Source organism: Chamaea fasciata, unplaced genomic scaffold (assembly GCF_029207755.1).
Source record: "Chamaea fasciata isolate MVZ Bird 193981 ecotype frontalis unplaced genomic scaffold, bChaFas1.0.hap1 SCAF_3, whole genome shotgun sequence".
NCBI classification, from domain to species: domain Eukaryota; kingdom Metazoa; phylum Chordata; class Aves; order Passeriformes; family Sylviidae; genus Chamaea; species Chamaea fasciata.
In genome coordinates this window covers 44,749,142-44,767,127 of record NW_027094088.1, presented here as the reverse complement: position 1 = coordinate 44,767,127, position 17,986 = coordinate 44,749,142, and the positions used below count along the sequence as shown (strand labels likewise).

The following is a 17,986-nucleotide window of genomic DNA, read 5'->3' as shown; positions in this document are numbered from 1 at the left end:
CTGAAAATCAGGGCTAGTTATCCCTGTATATGGAGCCTTGAAACAGGCATGGCTTGTTTTCCATTTGCTACAATCAGGTGCAGTAGTAGATGTAACAGCACCATTGCACCAGATAGGTGTTATTTGCTCTTGGCACTACCAGTTGTATTTAATGGACTTTTTCTTCATGCCAATCACGAGATCAGAGAACTCTCCTAATGCCAATTGTTCTGTATCTTTGAAGACTCTTGACTGGATTAAATGCTACAGTATTTATGTTAAAGGCAGGCTCATTAAGAAACCACATCTAGGCTGCTGTAGTGAAGGAAATTTACTGGCTCTTAGGTTTGTGTCTGCTTGCTGTCTTACAAAGTAGCCCTTGTGCTATCTAAATATGTGCCCTTTCTTGTTACCCAGTTTGTCTAACTTGTGCTGTTAGCTCCTCAAGGCAGGAAATGTGCTTTATTTGTTGTGTCAATCTCATCTTTCAAACTCTGCCATAGCTAGACTAATTTCAGAGAGTTAATTAGTGCAATTTAAAACTTGCAAAATTGATGCAAATATTTTTATGCAAGTAAAAATTCAGCATTGATGGATTTTTTTAGAAAGAAACGATCATATGCTTGCCTTCTAGAAATTCAGTACAAATTTTGAAATTTATTTTGTTTTGATAGGTCTCTTGACTTTAGCGTTGTTAAGTACATAAGTAGACCATTAGTGAAATTGGTCTTGATCACTGCAAGTTCAGTTCTCTTAAAAAATACAAACAGAATTCTTGAGTAAAATCTGCAGATATTAATCTGAACATTGTCTTGAAATTAGAACAGATACTGATATTTCAAGTCACAAACGACACTAATATATTTCATGTGTAACCACTGGGTCCTTTCTGGGAGTGCATACATCCTCCTTTCCTTAATTCATATAGAATATTGATTTTAAAAATGTAACCTGTTGGTATATACCCTATTTTTTTGAGTTTCCTATGCAAAGAAGAAAAGAAACAGTTTCTACCTTTGTTTTTATATTCTACTGAGGAGGATTTAATAGTGTTTCTCAAAGCTGATAGGAATGCAATTATGAATTTTTTTCTGCATTGGACAAAAATGTGCGTGGGGGGTAGTTTACCAATACTCTGTCTTCTCCCTGCTTTCTCCTGTGAGCAGTGCCTATAATGAGAGTTTAGAATAAAAAAACCTGTGGCAAAACCATCTGTTTAGTGGAAGCCACATTTCTTTTACCTGCATACTGCCTAGGACACTGAATACATGAAAACAAAATCTGAGACAGATAATGGAGGCTTTCCCACAGGGCCTGGTTTTGTAGGTTGATTCAAGGTTCTCCACCACCCACATTAAAAGTGATGCCAAATATTTCAGTTGTTCAGTGAGCTGTTCTCCAGAAATTTATATTTCTCTAATTATGTCCAGGTGCATGAAACTTGTCCAAAGCTTTTTCTTGCATAACTAGTTTAAGTACTAATAAAAACCTCCCTTCTTTTTTACAGAACATAGATTTACACCATAACAGTCTGTAGATGCATGGGATTAGCTTTTTGCTCAGCTGGGGTCAGTCTAGCCTGAGCCACACAAAGCTAATCCTGTCCATCAGGCAGTGTAAAAACAAGGAAAGGAATAAATGGCAGTGTAATGTAAATGTTCAATGTAATGTAAATTTAGAAATACTTTGTGCTAAGTATTTCTAAATGTCTGTAGAAATCATTGACAGGGAAAGGATACTCTCCCATAATTACATCTTTCTCTCCCAGGGATCTCAAGTGTATGGTAAAACCAAGCCAGATTTCTTTGTCTGGAGAAGGAAATATATTATTTTTATTGAATTCTTTTGATTTCATTATGCTGTTTGGCTTCTGGAAGATATATAGATCCCGATGACTTTCCCTGCTGCATCCTAGATAATATAAGAAGGTGTAAATTTTAGTTCAGACTATTTTGCAAAATTGAAACATATAGAGCCAGATCCCTGTATGTCCTGACCTGACATCTGAAAAGTTTCTTTCCTCTGTAGCCTCTGCCGTAACATATATGCATGTGGTGTAGCCAATGTGCATAATATATTTCTCTGTGCTTCACCAGGGAGTGGAAAACCAGTCCCCGCAATTCTTTTCTTAGATCCAGAAGAATCAAATGAGTGCTCAAAATTCATAACTGAACTATAAAAACCTAATGTACATCAGAGCAATGAATTGCTTCACTTCCTGAGATCTGTAGAGAATTTGGCATCTGCCTCATGGTGTGATTTTCTCTTGGGGCTTTGAAGGGAATCTCAACTTTTAGCATTACAAAAAAACCTTCAGCTGCTGTAGAGTCTCTCTAATTAGTCACATTTCAAGGCCCACGGATAGTTGCCAATGAGTAGACATCAGGGTCAAAAGTCAGAAAGAATGTTTTGCTCCTCTGCTTCAAGGAGAGCAACCATGTTTTCCAGCTTCTGTTTATGACCCTTCAATGAAGGAAAATGCAGGGGACCTGTTGGTTCTCTTTTAAACTAGGCAGTGAAAGATAAAACAAGTTTAAGGCAAATGTGTCACACTCACATAGGGCAGACTCGTTGAAGCTGTTTTGAAGTTACATGCTTTCAAGGTTTGTAACAGTGTCATGTTTCACTAAAGATAAGAATTCTTGTGTATACATGGTCAGCACATATTAACTTTTAATGGATTGTAGTTATTAGCTAAACAGAAATATTCACTGGAATTTGTTTTGTTCTGTTATCTTTCCCCCAGACGTAGAAAAGACCAAATGCCAGCATGAACGTGAAGTAGCTCTTGGCAGTGGAGGTGCTTTCTTCCCGAGGGATGTAAGGGTTGGTCACTTCATTCCCCAGTGTGATGAGCATGGGAATTACCTACCCACTCAGTGCCATGCTGGCAGTGGATACTGTTGGTGTGTGGATAGGGATGGAAATGAGATTGATGGCACCAGAAGCGGTCCAGGAGTTCGACCACCATGTAAGTCACTGAACCAGTTGTTTCCTGTGGGTATCTCTCCATCTGACTCCATGTCTCCCAAATGTGGGGCTTAGTCCTTCCCTGAGATACAGCACTGCCTTGGAGCAATGCAGATTTCTGCTGTCCCAGTGGAGTTTATGTCTCATGCCCCAACACACACTTTTCCTTCAGCTGGGGCATCTGGACAGCTGTGGTAAGCTTCTGAATAAGGTTTTCTAACTTCTTCCTTGCCTTGAAATGGTGAGAGGCCCAGATAGTCTCTGCCCTCTGGGAGCTGTAATAGCTGACTTGCCTCAGGAAATGAAGGATGTTCCTTCCTACGTCTTCCTCACTTCAGCTGCAAAACAAGATAGATTTTTCTAAACATTTGAAGCAAAAAGCAATTACAAGAGCTAAACATGAAAAGACCTATTATGTCAATTGCTCCTTCTCTGTCAGCCAAGGGGAAAATTTCAGAAGCTTTCTGCATCTGATTATAGTTATTAATGTCTACTTATAGGGCTGTTTCCTTCTAAGCAGTCTGACTGTCATTGTGTCTCTGCAAATAATAAGGAGCCTTGTTGTGGTGTGCAAGCTAATTTTTTCCCCATCTATTTCCTTCTCTATTACCCAGGTCTGAGCACAGCTGCTCCTCCTGTTGTCGTTGGGCCCTCTGTTCGACCAGATACGGTCCCTCTGCCGCCAGGAACGCACTTGCTTTTTGCCCAAAGTGGTAAAATTGAACATGTTCCACTAGAGGGAAACAGTATGAAGAAAAATGGTGCTAAAGCCCTCTTGCACATTCCAGTAAGTAATTTACTATACTAAGTCCATGTTTTTTAGACTATTCCAGAGATGAAAGCTACTGTTTGTCTATACACCTCGATAATTTAAGTTGAAAACACAATTTTTACTCTTCATCAAAATTTCAGTATCCCATCAATTTGTTACTGAAAATTCCTGACCTGACTAGTCAAAAATCTTAAACCTAAGGCATAGAAAAATAATTATTTCGTTTTAAAGGATGGCTCACAATAGATCACAATACAAAAATCTAATCTCACATGCCTCCAGCAATTCTTCATGTAAAATTCTCTCTATTCACAATTCTGTTGACTTTCTGACTCTGGTATAAAAGTTTAGGAGACCTACAATAGCAGTAGGTAGAGAGGCCCTTTTTTCCTTTAGTACTCCCTCAAATTTTTTTTCGTAAGTCTTAATCTATTCCTTTTTTTTTTCAGTCAGTTGTCTCTACTTCTTGGCTAGACATATATTTTTCTTTCTTCTTTTTTTTTGCTTCCTTCCCCATGTGTAAGCCCGGTGGGTGGTAGATCTTTTTCCCATGCTTCTTATTACCGTCTTGAGAGTCCTTTTTCCTAGAAAATGAATTCCTGATGCTGAGAACCTCTCTTTTCCTCTTTTCCACCACCTGTGTCACATGCCAGCCCTTTTCACTGGCAGTTTTATCACATTCATTTGTTTTGCCCAAGGCCTAGGATTTTTGTTTTCATTCCAGTGTCACCTTATTTATAATAGATGTCAATGTCAAGTAGCATGCTGATCTCTTTATATATATATATATATATATATATATATATATATATATATATACAACTGAGTAGTTAGTAAATCAAATACTGGCTAAATTGTAAATTGCACAGATTCATTTCATTACATAGTACCATAAATTGCTGTGATGTAAGGGTAAAATCAAGGTTTTATTCCTTATGTAAAATGCTGCTGCAGTAACATAAAAAAGGTAAAATGCTGTATAAAAAATGGTGTCATAAGGCTGAAGGTGACATGATTCTGAATACTTGTCACCTAGTCTAATTATTTACTTGATCTAATTTTAATTAATTAATTAGAGGTATCTTGAGTAAAGAACTTCCAAGAGATAAGATGCAATTCTTTCTTGAAACTTTCAATTAAAAGGAAACTTTCAGTCTCTGCTAGCATTGTTGACTTTGTGTTGGCTGTGTTGTGTATTTGCAAAGTGGCACCCAAGGTATTTAGATTGTTCTGCAACCCACAGAACTAATGCACAGTGATGCAGAAGTGCATCTGTTTTAATTCACGGGTTTGAAACATCTTTCTAAGAAGCTGTGTTGCAAAAGCAGCAACAGTGACAGACTTGGGAATCCATGTACAACTGTTGCTTTACCCTCATAGTCTCTTTGATTTGCCTGGAAGAGGGAATTTGAAGTCTAAACTCAAACTCTAGTCCTATCTTCTTTCTGCCTGAAAAATTGCATATAAATGTTTCTTGTTGCTGAGAATATTCTTTCTACCAGAATGATTTATGTATTATTCGTTTAAGCTAACTTTTATTTTAAAACCTTACTTGGCTAGAACTTTTTAGAGTTAAATGGTGCTACATAGGAAGCGCAGCTATAATGCATTACTTGGATTTCAGTGCAAGTCAGATTTGATAGAAGTTATTATTCTCCCTTTAAGGGAAACATACATGAAAGGGTGACTCAGTAAAATGTCAGCATGAACTTTTTTTAGATGGGTATCCAGGTGAAGCTGTAGAAGTCAGACAAACTGTTCAGCTCAATATCTGCAATGCTTCCTGGGAATAATGCTGAATGATGTCTGATAGTTAAAAGGGACTTTTTACTGGAAGTATTTTTCTAAAATATTTGGCAATGACTGTTACCCAAAGATTTTTCTTGGCCTCCCCTCCCCATTTCCTACCTTTCCTCAAGAACTCTGTTTCTTCCGGTTTGAGACCTAAAAGTATAAGTTAATGCTGTTGATGAGTAACTGTTGTTTATCCTAAGCTCATCTAACTTGCGTGTTGTCCAACAGGACAAAGTTGTTATTGGAGTTGCTTATGACTGTGTGGACAAGATTGTTTATTGGACAGACATCAGTGGCCCTTCAATCAGCAGGGCCAGCCTGCATGGCGGGGAACCAACAACCATAATCAAAACAGGTAACAGCACAAAATTCTTCCTCTTGCTACTCCCTTGGAATGGTATTAGGCTGAATTTAGTAATATGTACTTCCTAAGTGTTGCCTGAGCTAAGAGTTTTATATATTAACATGGAATACCATAGGAGGGTGTCTTTGATTTTTGTTCTGCCAAGCAACATAGGTACTGGACCACAGAGATTTTGTTGTATGTAGTATTTTTTTCACTCCTGAGCTCTGCCTGTCAGCTGCCTGCTCTGTTGAGATGGGACTAGTGAGCATGGAGGCTGAAGAGACCTTCTGCTCTCTCTTCCTTGGCTTGGGGATCAAACAGCCGAGAAGTTGTTAGAATTCACTTCAGCTGTGATTTTCCCATCCCTGCCACTCAAGTTGTAACATGGAAAGTGAGTAAAGCCACCTTGTTTGGTTTTTACCCTTTGTAGTTGTTCAAGGATTTGAGAATTAGACTAGAGGGTATTATGGAGTTAGAGCTTATCCAGTTTGTATCTTGTTCTTACATTCAAGACTGCTGCTCACTGCAGCCCAGGTTAATGTTTGTTAGAAGGGTTAAGTGCAAGCCCATGCATCTTGGATGTTAAACCCTTTTATTGAGTGGAAAGGGCTAAGGGGAAAGAGAAGTTTAGAGAACAAAGTGAATGGTTGGGGGAGGTGTCATTAAAAAAAAGTGACAGCAAAAGTAGCTGGAGGCATATTTTAAATACTAGTGTCCTCAAGGTCCTAGAACACCTGTGAAGTCAAGATTCTGAAAGAGGTCACCTTTGCTTTGAATCCTTTGCAGACATTTTATGAAAACTTATGAAATTATTTTAGAAAAATGATCAGCCAGTTATAAAACTCTGCAATAAATTTGATTTAGTTTTCTTTGGATGTGTAGAGAATCACCTCCTGGACTTTGTGCTTTGGAATAGTCACTTTTTGAGACTCCATACAGGCTCTTAGGGACAGCAGATAGATGGAGGTAGTTTAGGTAGTTTGGATCCTACCATTGTCCTAGGAAGCATAAAGGGAGAGCTTAAGGCCATCCCTAACTATTCTAAGTTATGGAGCTTCATATTTCTATACCACTTGATGGCTGAGGTATTTTGTAAGGCTTCTTTTTCTGTCCCAACGTATTTAATATGAAAGGGACTCTAACCTGCAATACGATCCTGAGTTTGCTTGTGCAACTTAGAAACTCTGCAGGGAAAAGATATTCGCTTTGCATTATTTATGAATTTTTTCAGAATCTGCACTTTTAAAAATGGGGGAAATTACCATTGCTAAATACTTTATATGGATATGAATGTCTGTCTATTGAGAGTGTGTGTAGGCATTGAAATTCTTGCAATGTATAAAATGTTGGAAAATTATTTGTGAAAGCCTTCAGCTAGATTTGATTGATTATTTAAGGTAACTCAAGATGTTTCAATGCACAGGGAAACCTCGTGAGTTTTATCTGCTATAATAAATATTGTATATATGAAGCTTTCTCATTAATTTTGTTGTTCTGTTGGTTGCATAGGATGTGAATGCTTTTCCTGAAGAGGCTGGGAGAGATGTTTCCCTTTACTTTTTGTATGTTAATGGGCATTTCAATAAGGATCCAGATCAAAATAATATTGAATATTTCAGCATTCAAATGGTTGTCTTCTGTGCAGGCCAAAACTGAAACTTCCAAATTTCGTGAGATAGGAATATATCTCCCCTTCAAAAGACTCATGAGATTTTTGTTTTGTTTTGTTTTGATCTTTGCCTTCTTCCTCCTGTGAGCTCCCACTGCTTTTTTCAGTTCATGCGTATTTTTGTGGAATGTACTACATTTTTGGTTGGGTTTTTTTTAAAGCTCTTGTGATCCAAGTTGTGCTTGTTGCAAAAACACTGTTTAATTGTGGAATCCCATCCAGTTCTTCTTTATCCCTGCAGCTGTATGGGCTGTGGAGGCTTTCTCAGCTCTGCAGCTGTGGCAGCAGGTTAGGAAGGAGAGCTTTCCTCTGCGGTAATTGCTCAAAGTTCTATCAGCTGTGCGTGTCTGTACAAACCTGCCCTCAGGGACAGAGCCTGGGACTGTATCAGACTTGATGACAATACAGCAGGAACATATTTGTGCCTCTGGAAAGACTGGTGATAAATGAAGCCTTTAAATATTCTCTTACTCCTCCCTCCATGGGGAATAGCTTTGTCTGGCTCATTATCAACCACACAGAAGGGACATTTACTTTAGACTTCTGTAAGTCTCCTAACATATAGCTGACATAAGGAAATTGAAACAAGGAAACTAGTCAGGGAGCAAGGGCTCCTAGGAATCAGTGACAGCAAATCTTTTGCCTGCTACTGTCTTCTCTTTCCTAAAAGAGTCTTGGAGCTCCTCCAATACCATTTAGTCAGTAATCTTCTGATCCCAGAGACTAGAGACTGTTGCCACAGTCACCTCAAAATAAGGCTAGACTCTGCCATTAGCTAGGAAAGAGTAAGGAACATTTGAGGGTCTTAAGTATATCTGGGACGCTTTCTTGAAGCTGATGGGTTTAGCTCCACAGAAACACTTAGAGAAATAAAGGAGTAATGTGAAGTCAGTATAACTGAGTCAAAGTGTGCCCAAGAGCCCTCAGGAGGAGTAAAGAAATGCCTGATTAACATTTACTTTCTTGCCCACCACCCCTCCCCTCTGGCCATGAGCTGTGAGTCAGAAACAATGGGATACATCTTGTTTGTTCCTTTCCACCTCCTTAGCAATTAATATAAGTCAAAAATGTCATGTGTGCAGATAAAGTGGTAAGTGTAATCCACTTGAGTGGGAGAGCAGAGGACGCCTGAACTATTGTGCAACTGTGATTCACAGCAACATCACAGTAGCAAAGTCTAGAGAGCCCTACCCGAAGTTCTGGGCCAAATGCCTTTTCTCCAGAAAGGTTGCTTGTGTCACCTAATGTTTATTTAATGTCTGTTGGTGAATAAACTTGAGAATTAAAATAAGGCTAACAGGACACATTCTATTCTGTGTGTGGATCAGCGTTTGAAAGGTGCTTTTTTTCAACAGCTGCCCGGTATAAAAGGTCACGTCGCCTCTTTTGGTGAGTGACCATGAACAATTCATTCCTTTTCTTTTAGAACTGAAATTGAATGATTTTTTTTTTTAAACTTGTCTTTGGCTTTTTTAAATTCCACATGGCCTGCCTGCTCTTTTTCAATGGAACCTTGAAAAAAACAGCAGTTTCTCATAGTAACTGAATTAAGCTCTATAAATTTTTTCTGCATCCAAGTTAGAAATTACTAATGCTAGAGCAGTAAGGTCATTATATGCTATTTCCTGTTGCTTTTGGAACAACTAACTGTCCAAGAAAAACTGCGCATACAGTTCTAAAATGTGTTCCAAAAAGAATAACTGCAAAAACAAAGGACGGAATCTAGAATGCATTAGTTAGTTAGTGTCATTGTCTCTAGTGTTTAGAATTTGATTTTGTTTAATTGTTTCATCAGGTAAACTTAGCATAAATTCAGTTTTCACAGGGGTGCTGTGTATGCTAGTACTAAAGTAGGAGAAATATTAAGGGTTATAAAATCCATTTTATGGCCTTCCAAGGATGTTAGAATAAGATTTTGACACTATCTGCTGTTTCTTTCTGTGTTATCAATTCTTTCTATGTTTTCCCCTCCAAGTACAGTTTCTATGTGTGGCAAGTTTGTTCTATATGGAACTTTTCAATTTATGTCTTTATGAGAGTTTTGTGTATTTAAACTTTGAGGTAAAATGCATGTTTCTCTTCCAAGTGATATAAAGCAGCTTTTGTTGGACCACAGCCAGAACACTGAAGAAAACTTCTCTGTTAAAGGTCATTCTTATGAGGCTGACACAGTGTATTTGGGATAATAACAATGCCTAGGAATGCTTTTCTCTGTTCTCCTGCAGATTTGGGAAGCCCTGAAGGGATAGCTGTAGATCATCTGGGTCGCAACATCTTCTGGACTGACTCTCAACTGGACAGAATAGAAGTGGCCAGGCTGGATGGGCGCCAGCGTCGCATCCTTTTTGACACTGGTTTGGTGAACCCCAGAGCAATTGTTGTGGATCCTGTGAGAGGGTATGGATGTGCTGTCAGGAAACATGTGCAAAGCTTGATTTTATTTATCTGATTATTTAATGGACTGAAGAGGGACCTGTGTTCCATGCAGAACCCCACTGATGGAGTAGGGCTCTAGGTTCAGGTCAAGCATCATGGACTTCCATCTTAGAGTAAATTGTGTGTGTTAAGGAGTAAACAACAAAGATGCCATTGAAGGCCCATGCATATTCTCAGGCACGAAATGTGCATCCAAAAAAAAAAAAAAGCCAACCACTAAAAAAAGGCTATTAATAGCAAAACATCAGAGAGTTAACAGCTCTCTCTGGGGATCTCCTCTGAGGATAAACTACTCTGATTCCATTGTGTGTTGCTTACTTGGTACACTGGAAGGAAAAATATTGTTCCAAAAGGGTCCCAAATGTATGCCAAATACTCTTGCTTTAGCCAGAGCAGACATGGTGGGAAGCAAAACGGAAGAACTCAAAATGTAGATATATGTTTTGAATGGGCCTCAGAACTGTTGCAATGTATGTCTTTTTGGCTGGCATTTTCATCATAAGCTAAATGAAGGGAGGAAAGTATTTGTCCTTATGTCTGAGCTTACTCCTTTTGTTTTTAATGGAAGTACATTAGCTACATTTTTACTACACGTTTTTGACTTCTATATCAAAGTGTAATATGACCCTTCTTATTTATTTAAACGATTTAGGGGCTGTGTGTTCCTTTTGTGTTCTTAGCATTTTCTTAATTATGACAATCTTTTGAGATTAGTCCTTGTCTTAACTCTAGCCTTTTTCTGCTTCCTAAGAAACTTGTACTGGACTGACTGGAACAGAGAAGCTCCTAAAATTGAAACTTCCTACATGGATGGCACAAACAGAAGAATTCTTGTTAAAGATGATCTTGGGTTACCAAATGGACTGACATTTGATCCTTATTCCTCAATGCTGTGCTGGGTAGATGCAGGTAAATGAGGGCTAAGATATTTCTTCATAATATTAGTAGTGTAAGTATGTCCAATCATGAAATTATGCACAGCCATGGCTTTTGGCTTTAATGATTTATTCATTGCTATTCACATGAGACTGTGTGCAAGCTGAAGGATTTAAATTCTGATCACAAAACTTTCTAGAAATGCAACAGATCTATGTCTGTGTGCCTTGTATGTGGTTTTTTTTTTTTTAGGTAGTGCTTAGGGCTTTGTAGAAGTTGTTAGTTTAAGACTAGGGAAAACCCCAGATTTATCTAATCTGCTTTACAGAATGTCATCCTGGCACTATTGTTTTAAGGCCTGTATCCTGAGGCCAACTCTGGCTTATATTTGACTGAGGCAAGTCTTGAAAAAGCAATGCACCCAAAAGATCAAGGGATTAAAGTTCTGCCACAAACCCATTGTTAGTTTTGTGACAGTGTCTTACCCGTGGGTGGGGGGTGGTAAGTGTGCTTTTAATTCTCATTTAATTTTTATCTTTTGGCATCATGCTTTTCTTTCACCCTGTAGACCCTGGCAGGGATGTCTTCCTGTGGAGGTGCTTTTACACTTCAAGGCACCTTTCAAATTTCGGATAAACTAAAATGGTCAAGCTCTCCTTTTCACTGTAAAACACTTTCTCTAACCTTCAAATGTATCTCCTTCTGCTATATCTAGTTACTTTCTCTCTCTTCCTTTCTTGTTCTCACATTTGCACCTTCTCCTTTTTTGTCTAGTTCTGAAACATATTACTTATGAAAACCTACAGGTGTTTACATTCATTAGCAATGTTCCCAGCCTGCAGTGGCTTTGCAGCTAGACTTTTTTGCACCTTATTTGTATCTATGAGTTAGATGTTCTTTCTGGAGTCTCACCTTCATGGCCCAACCCAGCAAATATTTCAGGAACATGCTCACCAAACAAACTTTGCAAAAATGTCTTTCAGAGGAGGTGGCACCAGTTAACAGCTGAAATATCCCTCCAGAATGGAGGAGGCCCTCTGTCAGCTTCCACACCAATCTGAGGATTCTGGAATCCATAGCAGGAATCTCAGCTTGTGAGCATTGACCATGGCTGCATGGGACATCTGTGTTTCTTTAACTTCAGTGGTGTGCTGAGTAGCATTAGCACTGGAGTATTTATCCATTCAAGTTTTGGCACATGCACACACGTGACATGGAGGAAGGCTAAGCGGCACACTGAAAGATTTCCAGGACTTTCTACCCTGTTCATGCTTGCGTATTTGTGCTTGTCTTTCATCCCTGAAGAGACCTCTCTTGTTCTGATTCAAAGGCTTAATTATTTCACTGCATCTAGGTACCAAGAGGCTGGAATGCATGAACCCTAATCAGCTTGGTCGACGAAAGATTGTTGAAGGGATTCAATATCCTTTTGGTGTTACAAGCTATGGGAAGAATTTATACTATACAGACTGGAGAAGGTACATTATCTGCAAAAAAAATTATGGAGTACTTTTATCTGCTTTTTGTCCCAGTAGACTCTGAAGGATACAAAGCATTTCTTGCCTGACCACTCACACATTCCTGTTTTGTTGCTTTCCTGGCAATAGCTGATGCAGGGTGGAGTGGATATGTGGAGTTGACCTATTGATGCTGCCAGTTAACTGAGTTTTCACTTTTTAGCGTAGTGATTTGTCCTTGAAGAAAATGCTTTTAACACTGAACATTCTTGGGAAAGGAGTGGGCAGTAACTATAGCAGCTGCATTGTAGAGGGCAGACATTCATCACTCTTGGCTTTCTATGCCCTATATTATATGAATGTTCAATCAAAAATAAGGGAAAAAAATGTTCCCTATCTTGATGACACTTTCTTTATTGCAAATGCTCTAAAATGTTGCCATATGAACAAGACTTAGATGTTTACTTTAACTTGTGGGAAAAAATCCAGTGCCTACATTTTAAAATAAATATTTTTACTTGATGTAAATGGTTTTATGGACTCTATCAGCAAACTCTTACCCAAATGCCGCTATCAATTGCAGAGCAGTAGCTATTACTGTGCGTGAGGATTTCCAAGTTAGTAACTAACATCTGGGAAGTGCTATTCTAGAACAGGCTTGAGGAGCAGCGTGCTACAGGTCTGTCACTTGACTGCCCTTTTATCCTTAGGAAGGAAGGATTGCATATGACTAGCTGTATTCCTTCTGGGGATCAGGATCCACCTGAAACACATCATTGTCCATAATTGTTATGATTAGTAGCTGCAATGTCAGCTATACCACAATACTTGTCAGAGGGACAGAATGTGAAAAATGTGCCAAAACTACCAACACATGCATCCTTCCTGTAGAGGGACATTGTCCTGTATTGGAAAATTCAAAATTATTAAGGTGTCTCCCTGATAAATTTCCTAGCTGCCTGGAGTGAAGGTCATAACATACTAGGTTTGTCCAGGAAAGGTGGTGTCTTGGAGGATGTTGCTTCTGGTATCTCTTCCTGATTATAAAAAAGAAGCAACTTCAAATTTTCTCCAGTTTTGGTTTTGTTTTTTTGACTGGTTGGTTAGGTTTTTTGTTAGTTTTTTGGGGGGATTTTGTTGGGTTGTTTTGTTTTCCCCTATACTTTCACCTTCATCTCACTTCTGTACATTTTCCTCTGCATGTGGCAGGGATGCTGTTGTGGCAGTGGATCGCACAATTTCATTAGAAAATGATAACTTCCAGCCTCACAAGCGCTCACGACTCTATGGAATCACCACAGCCTTTGCTCAGTGCCCAGGAGGTAATCGAGATGATTCTGGGGTTTTTACAGCTCTGTAACACCTTACTGTATAAATGAACTTAGTAGCAGCTCCTATTTATAAGGTGCCAACTGATTTGAGTAGTGAAGATTTGGGTTAGTGCTTAGATTTCTGTTTAGTAAGAAATTAAAAGCCACCTAATTTCTTTTCCATAACAGCAGTTGTTGTATTTGCCACTTGAAACCAGAACTGGAGGGGGAGAAGGGGCTTGCTCTACCCTTTGTGAAAGGATGTGTATGATTAAGACGAGCATCTGACCTGTCAAAAATGCTAATATATTGTCTTCTAATTCAATGCTATATTCATGGCTTGGGTCTTATTCACTTATTAAGTTTAAACTACAGAAATATTATGGTCTTCCAGATGTCCTTAATGAGATCCAGTGTTTTTCTAAATGGAATGTTCAGAAAACAGCAGGTGGTAGAGTGGCTGAACGGAGCTGGCCCTTCTGCTCTGTTGGATGTTAAGTTTTTCAGATATGCTATTGAAAGGAGGAAGAGATGAATATGATACCCTTGAAGTATAATTTGGTTTTTGTGAAGCAGTATCATTGTGCAGTTACGTCATTCTTAGCAAATCACAGGAGAATCATTCACTGGTTTTGATTACAATATGGCTGGAATTATAGGAGTTGTGCTATTTTTACTTTGGGACTAAAAAAACCCCTTAGGATAGTTTCTCTTCAAATTACTCAATATATGCAATAAAAAATAATTTAGTGGAAGTTTTGGCTCAGAGCCTAAAAATACATACAGATATTTTAATTAAGAAATCACTTATATTGTTATTACTAGTTAAGTCACAGATCCATTTTGGTAGGCAGTGTAAAATTAACATTGTGTGCTCTGGTTATATGCTTATATCTATAATATTCAGAGCCTTGGTGTCATTTCTTTCTGTGTCTTATGTCTGTCTCAACTGGTTTTCTGGATGGATGCCTTTCCTCTCTGATCCACTGCTCCTGGCACTGATTTCTCTTTCATTTTACCCTTAAATGTTAACACTTCCCCAACCACCCAATTTATTTGTCTTTTTTTTCATGGATCATTCCTCTGTCTTTGTACAGTTGGTATCTGAGGATGATGTTCAGTAGCATTTGGACTTTGTCCCTATGTTGCACTTCTCTATTCACTCACTCACTTCTCTTCATTCTAATATCTGTGACCATGTGGCCAGTTTATGAAGGGTATTTAAGGAACAGCCCACTTGACTCACATTGCCTCTTTCACTCTGATATCTTGATCTTTCTTTCATGTGAATGTCAAGTTGACACAAAGGATATGGCGACTCTAATCTCCCCGAAGCATAGTTTTCTTTCACTTCTAATCTCATTATGGCTTGTTTCCCTAGTGTAGCCATAAATCTTAACATCTCTTGTACGTGTCTCTTTCAGATTTTGTTGAGGGTTTGCATTTGTTTTTCTCTGAGGTTTTGCATCTCTGTTTTTTTTCCAGGACATAACTACTGTACGGTGAATAATGGTGGTTGTACTCACCTCTGCTTGGCTACCCCGGGAGGCCGTACTTGCCGCTGCCCTGACAACACAGTTGGAGTAGATTGTATAGAAAGAAACTGAGCATTAAAAGAAGCTTTAGAGCCACAGACACCTTTTGGAAATGTGCTGTTAACAATTCACTCCTATCAAAACAGTCAGGCCCTAAAGATAAGTGCTCCATGCTGCTGACAGCAAGCCACAATGCACATATGCAGACACACACACACAGAGAAGCTGTTTTTGTAGCAGTTAGATACAGCTGCCCAGGCTGGGTCCAACTCCACCTTATTCCTTGTAAAATTATCTGTTTGCTTTTAAAGGTAATTGTGGAGGCCTTAGTTGCATCTGCTCCAGACAAGGAGGATGTGGCAAAACTGAAGTAACAAAACACAGAACAAAGTAAAGAGAATGGAACAACTGAAATCCTGAGTCTGAATTGTACCTTGGGATGTGCAGCAGTTTTCTGCAGAAGTGGTATGCTTAGCCAATCAGATATGTGACTGGGCTTATCTCTAGCTGAGAAACAATCAGGGGGTCCCAAGAATGAACAGATGAGGGGAAATACCCACTAATAGCACATACTGCCAAACCACATTCCTTCTCACTGCCAGTACTTCACTTCAAAAACTTGAATCTCAGCTTTTGACTTCTGTACTACAGAAGTACTTTATCCATGTGTTTTAAGGATTATAATTCTCACCCGGGCTCATGTGAGCCTTTCCTACGCTACATGATTTGTTAGAGATAATCAACACTGTTTAGTGGATATATTTAAAGTTTTTGTTAGGTTTTAAGAGATTTATCTTTCTTCTGTTTGAGGTGGATTCCTGAGTGGTTCCCTAAAAACCACTAAACTAAATTTAGATATTTTGAACAATTGCTGTTAGGTCATCAAAGAATGGATGTTGATTTGTTGGGAGACAAGTGGGTTTTAAAGGGATGGTCACATTTGTTTTCTGAGAGGTTTTAAAATAGTATTTCTATGTTTGATTCTACAAACCTCAAAGTGCTCTCTGAATTCTATTTTAGCAATCTTTCTTCTTTAGCAAACCATGCCATGCTTTTTTGTAGACCATAAGAAACCATGGCAGTTAAAATCTGTTTTTCAGACAGCTCACTTCTGGTTTGGTGCTTAAAAGAAGAAAATATAGTGGTGCCCCATTTACATGCCAGTGTTCAGTAACATCAAAAATGGTGTTCTGAAAATCAAAGTGAAGCTGATATTTTCATCACCAGTAAGTTTGGAGAGGGAAAATCTAAGTGCATACTTATATGTCAAATTAACAGTACAAATCCAGAAGTGAAGTTTGGTTTCCCCGCTGTGTGTTGGGAAGGAAGCTTGCCTCCAAACCAACCTGTGGCAGAGCAAAACGGCTTTTGAGGCTCCTGCCAGAGCACATTTCACTGTGTCATGATCAGAGCAGTAAGCTAACATCCCCATTTCCTTACTCCCCCCTCAGATGCAACAGTGACAGTTTTAAAGAGCCAATTCTGAGTCTTAACTGTGTGACATCTTCCTCTTTATTGTATATTTATCATAAAATAACAATGCATATAAACATTTTAAAGACCTTTTTGTATAACTTTTTATAACTTTTAATTCATTCTATTCATACACTTAATCAGGTATGTCTTACTGTAAATATCAAAAATTTGTTGAAATGAAGGTGCTTGATAACTCTTTCTCCAGAAGTATTCACATATCTGGTGAAATATTAAAGTTTACACTCTGTACAGGTGTCTACAGTACAGTCAATAAAAACGGTTGGTTTTTATTTTCTATAAAAAAGAATGTCATGCCTGCAGAAGAAGTGATATGTGGTGTCTCAAATATATTTTCTTGTTGTGTTCTGGGTTTTAGCTAACTCTAGTGATGGTACTTCTCTTCCAAGATGCAGCATTACAGGGGGAAAAGCTGCTGTTGGGGTTTTGTACTCTGGAAGCAGCAGGATACTTCAAAACATATACATGAGAGTGCTTGAAGAACACAGGACTTTTTCTCTTTTGGCTCAGTCTTTTTGCTGGTTGTAATTCTTGTTTACCTTTGTCAAGTAAGCATAATTCAGTTATCCCATACTTCAGACTTCTAACAGTGAAAATATAGAACAAGGACAAGAATTAAAAGGGTAGAATTTATCCCTATGCTCAAAAATGCCCCAGTATGGGTTTCTGGGTGATAAGATGCTTTGCAACGAGCATACTTTTGGGATCCAAAGGGTGACATTTGGAGTTAGAGCAGGAGATTGTTGGTGATCTGTTCTGGGGACTGCACATGGAATTGGACTGTATGCATCGATTTATGTTTATTTAAAATTTGAATCAACACAATGTTCCTCTTCATGCATTAGGACTATTAATTTACTAAACACTAGTCAGCTAATTCTATGCAAATCAATCAGCAATGACAAAGATATCAAGGAAAATATACCTCAGCAGAACTTCTAGTGTTGATAAGTGAGCTTCTGCGTAGTCTTTGTAGCACAAAGAGAGAAACAATATTACTGTGGACTGAGTTTTTAGACTGAGGAACTCAGGTATCTTCATATCTGGGAATAGGTAGCACTAAATGAGGGGAAGCTTCAGCAGATCCCTGTCAGTGCTGTAGGTGCAGCAGTTTGCAAAACCTCAAAGTCTGCTCAACTTCAGCGTTCTAGTCCCTAGAAACTAGGAACTTTAAAAAAAAAATTAGCATGATGTTTTGTTTCCCAGCTAATGCTTATTGCTAACTTCAACTGTTGTAGCTCAGTGCCGATGTTCAGCAAGGGCAAAGCTGTTCCCTCAGGGAAGGGAGGCCAGTAGAAGCTGTTCCTTTTCCAGCCATGGACCAGTGCTGGTGTACCCCAAGTGAGGC

At 38.7% G+C, this 17,986-nt stretch overlaps 1 protein-coding gene across 2 annotated transcripts in view; it reads left to right on the top strand.

Moving 5' to 3' along the window:
* Positions 1-16,869, top strand: part of NID1 (nidogen 1) — a 58,935-nt gene extending 42,066 nt beyond the window's left edge. For both annotated transcript variants that reach the window (XM_066178821.1, XM_066178820.1), the window contains exons 13-20: positions 2,726-2,950; positions 3,564-3,736; positions 5,744-5,870; positions 9,756-9,927; positions 10,718-10,875; positions 12,197-12,320; positions 13,509-13,621; positions 15,095-16,869. In XM_066178821.1, the coding sequence (XP_066034918.1) occupies positions 2,726-2,950; positions 3,564-3,736; positions 5,744-5,870; positions 9,756-9,927; positions 10,718-10,875; positions 12,197-12,320; positions 13,509-13,621; positions 15,095-15,216 (1,214 nt within the window). In that variant the 3' untranslated portion in view covers positions 15,217-16,869. The remainder of the gene's footprint in view (positions 1-2,725; positions 2,951-3,563; positions 3,737-5,743; positions 5,871-9,755; positions 9,928-10,717; positions 10,876-12,196; positions 12,321-13,508; positions 13,622-15,094) is intronic.
* Positions 16,870-17,986: the final 1,117 nt, after the last annotated feature.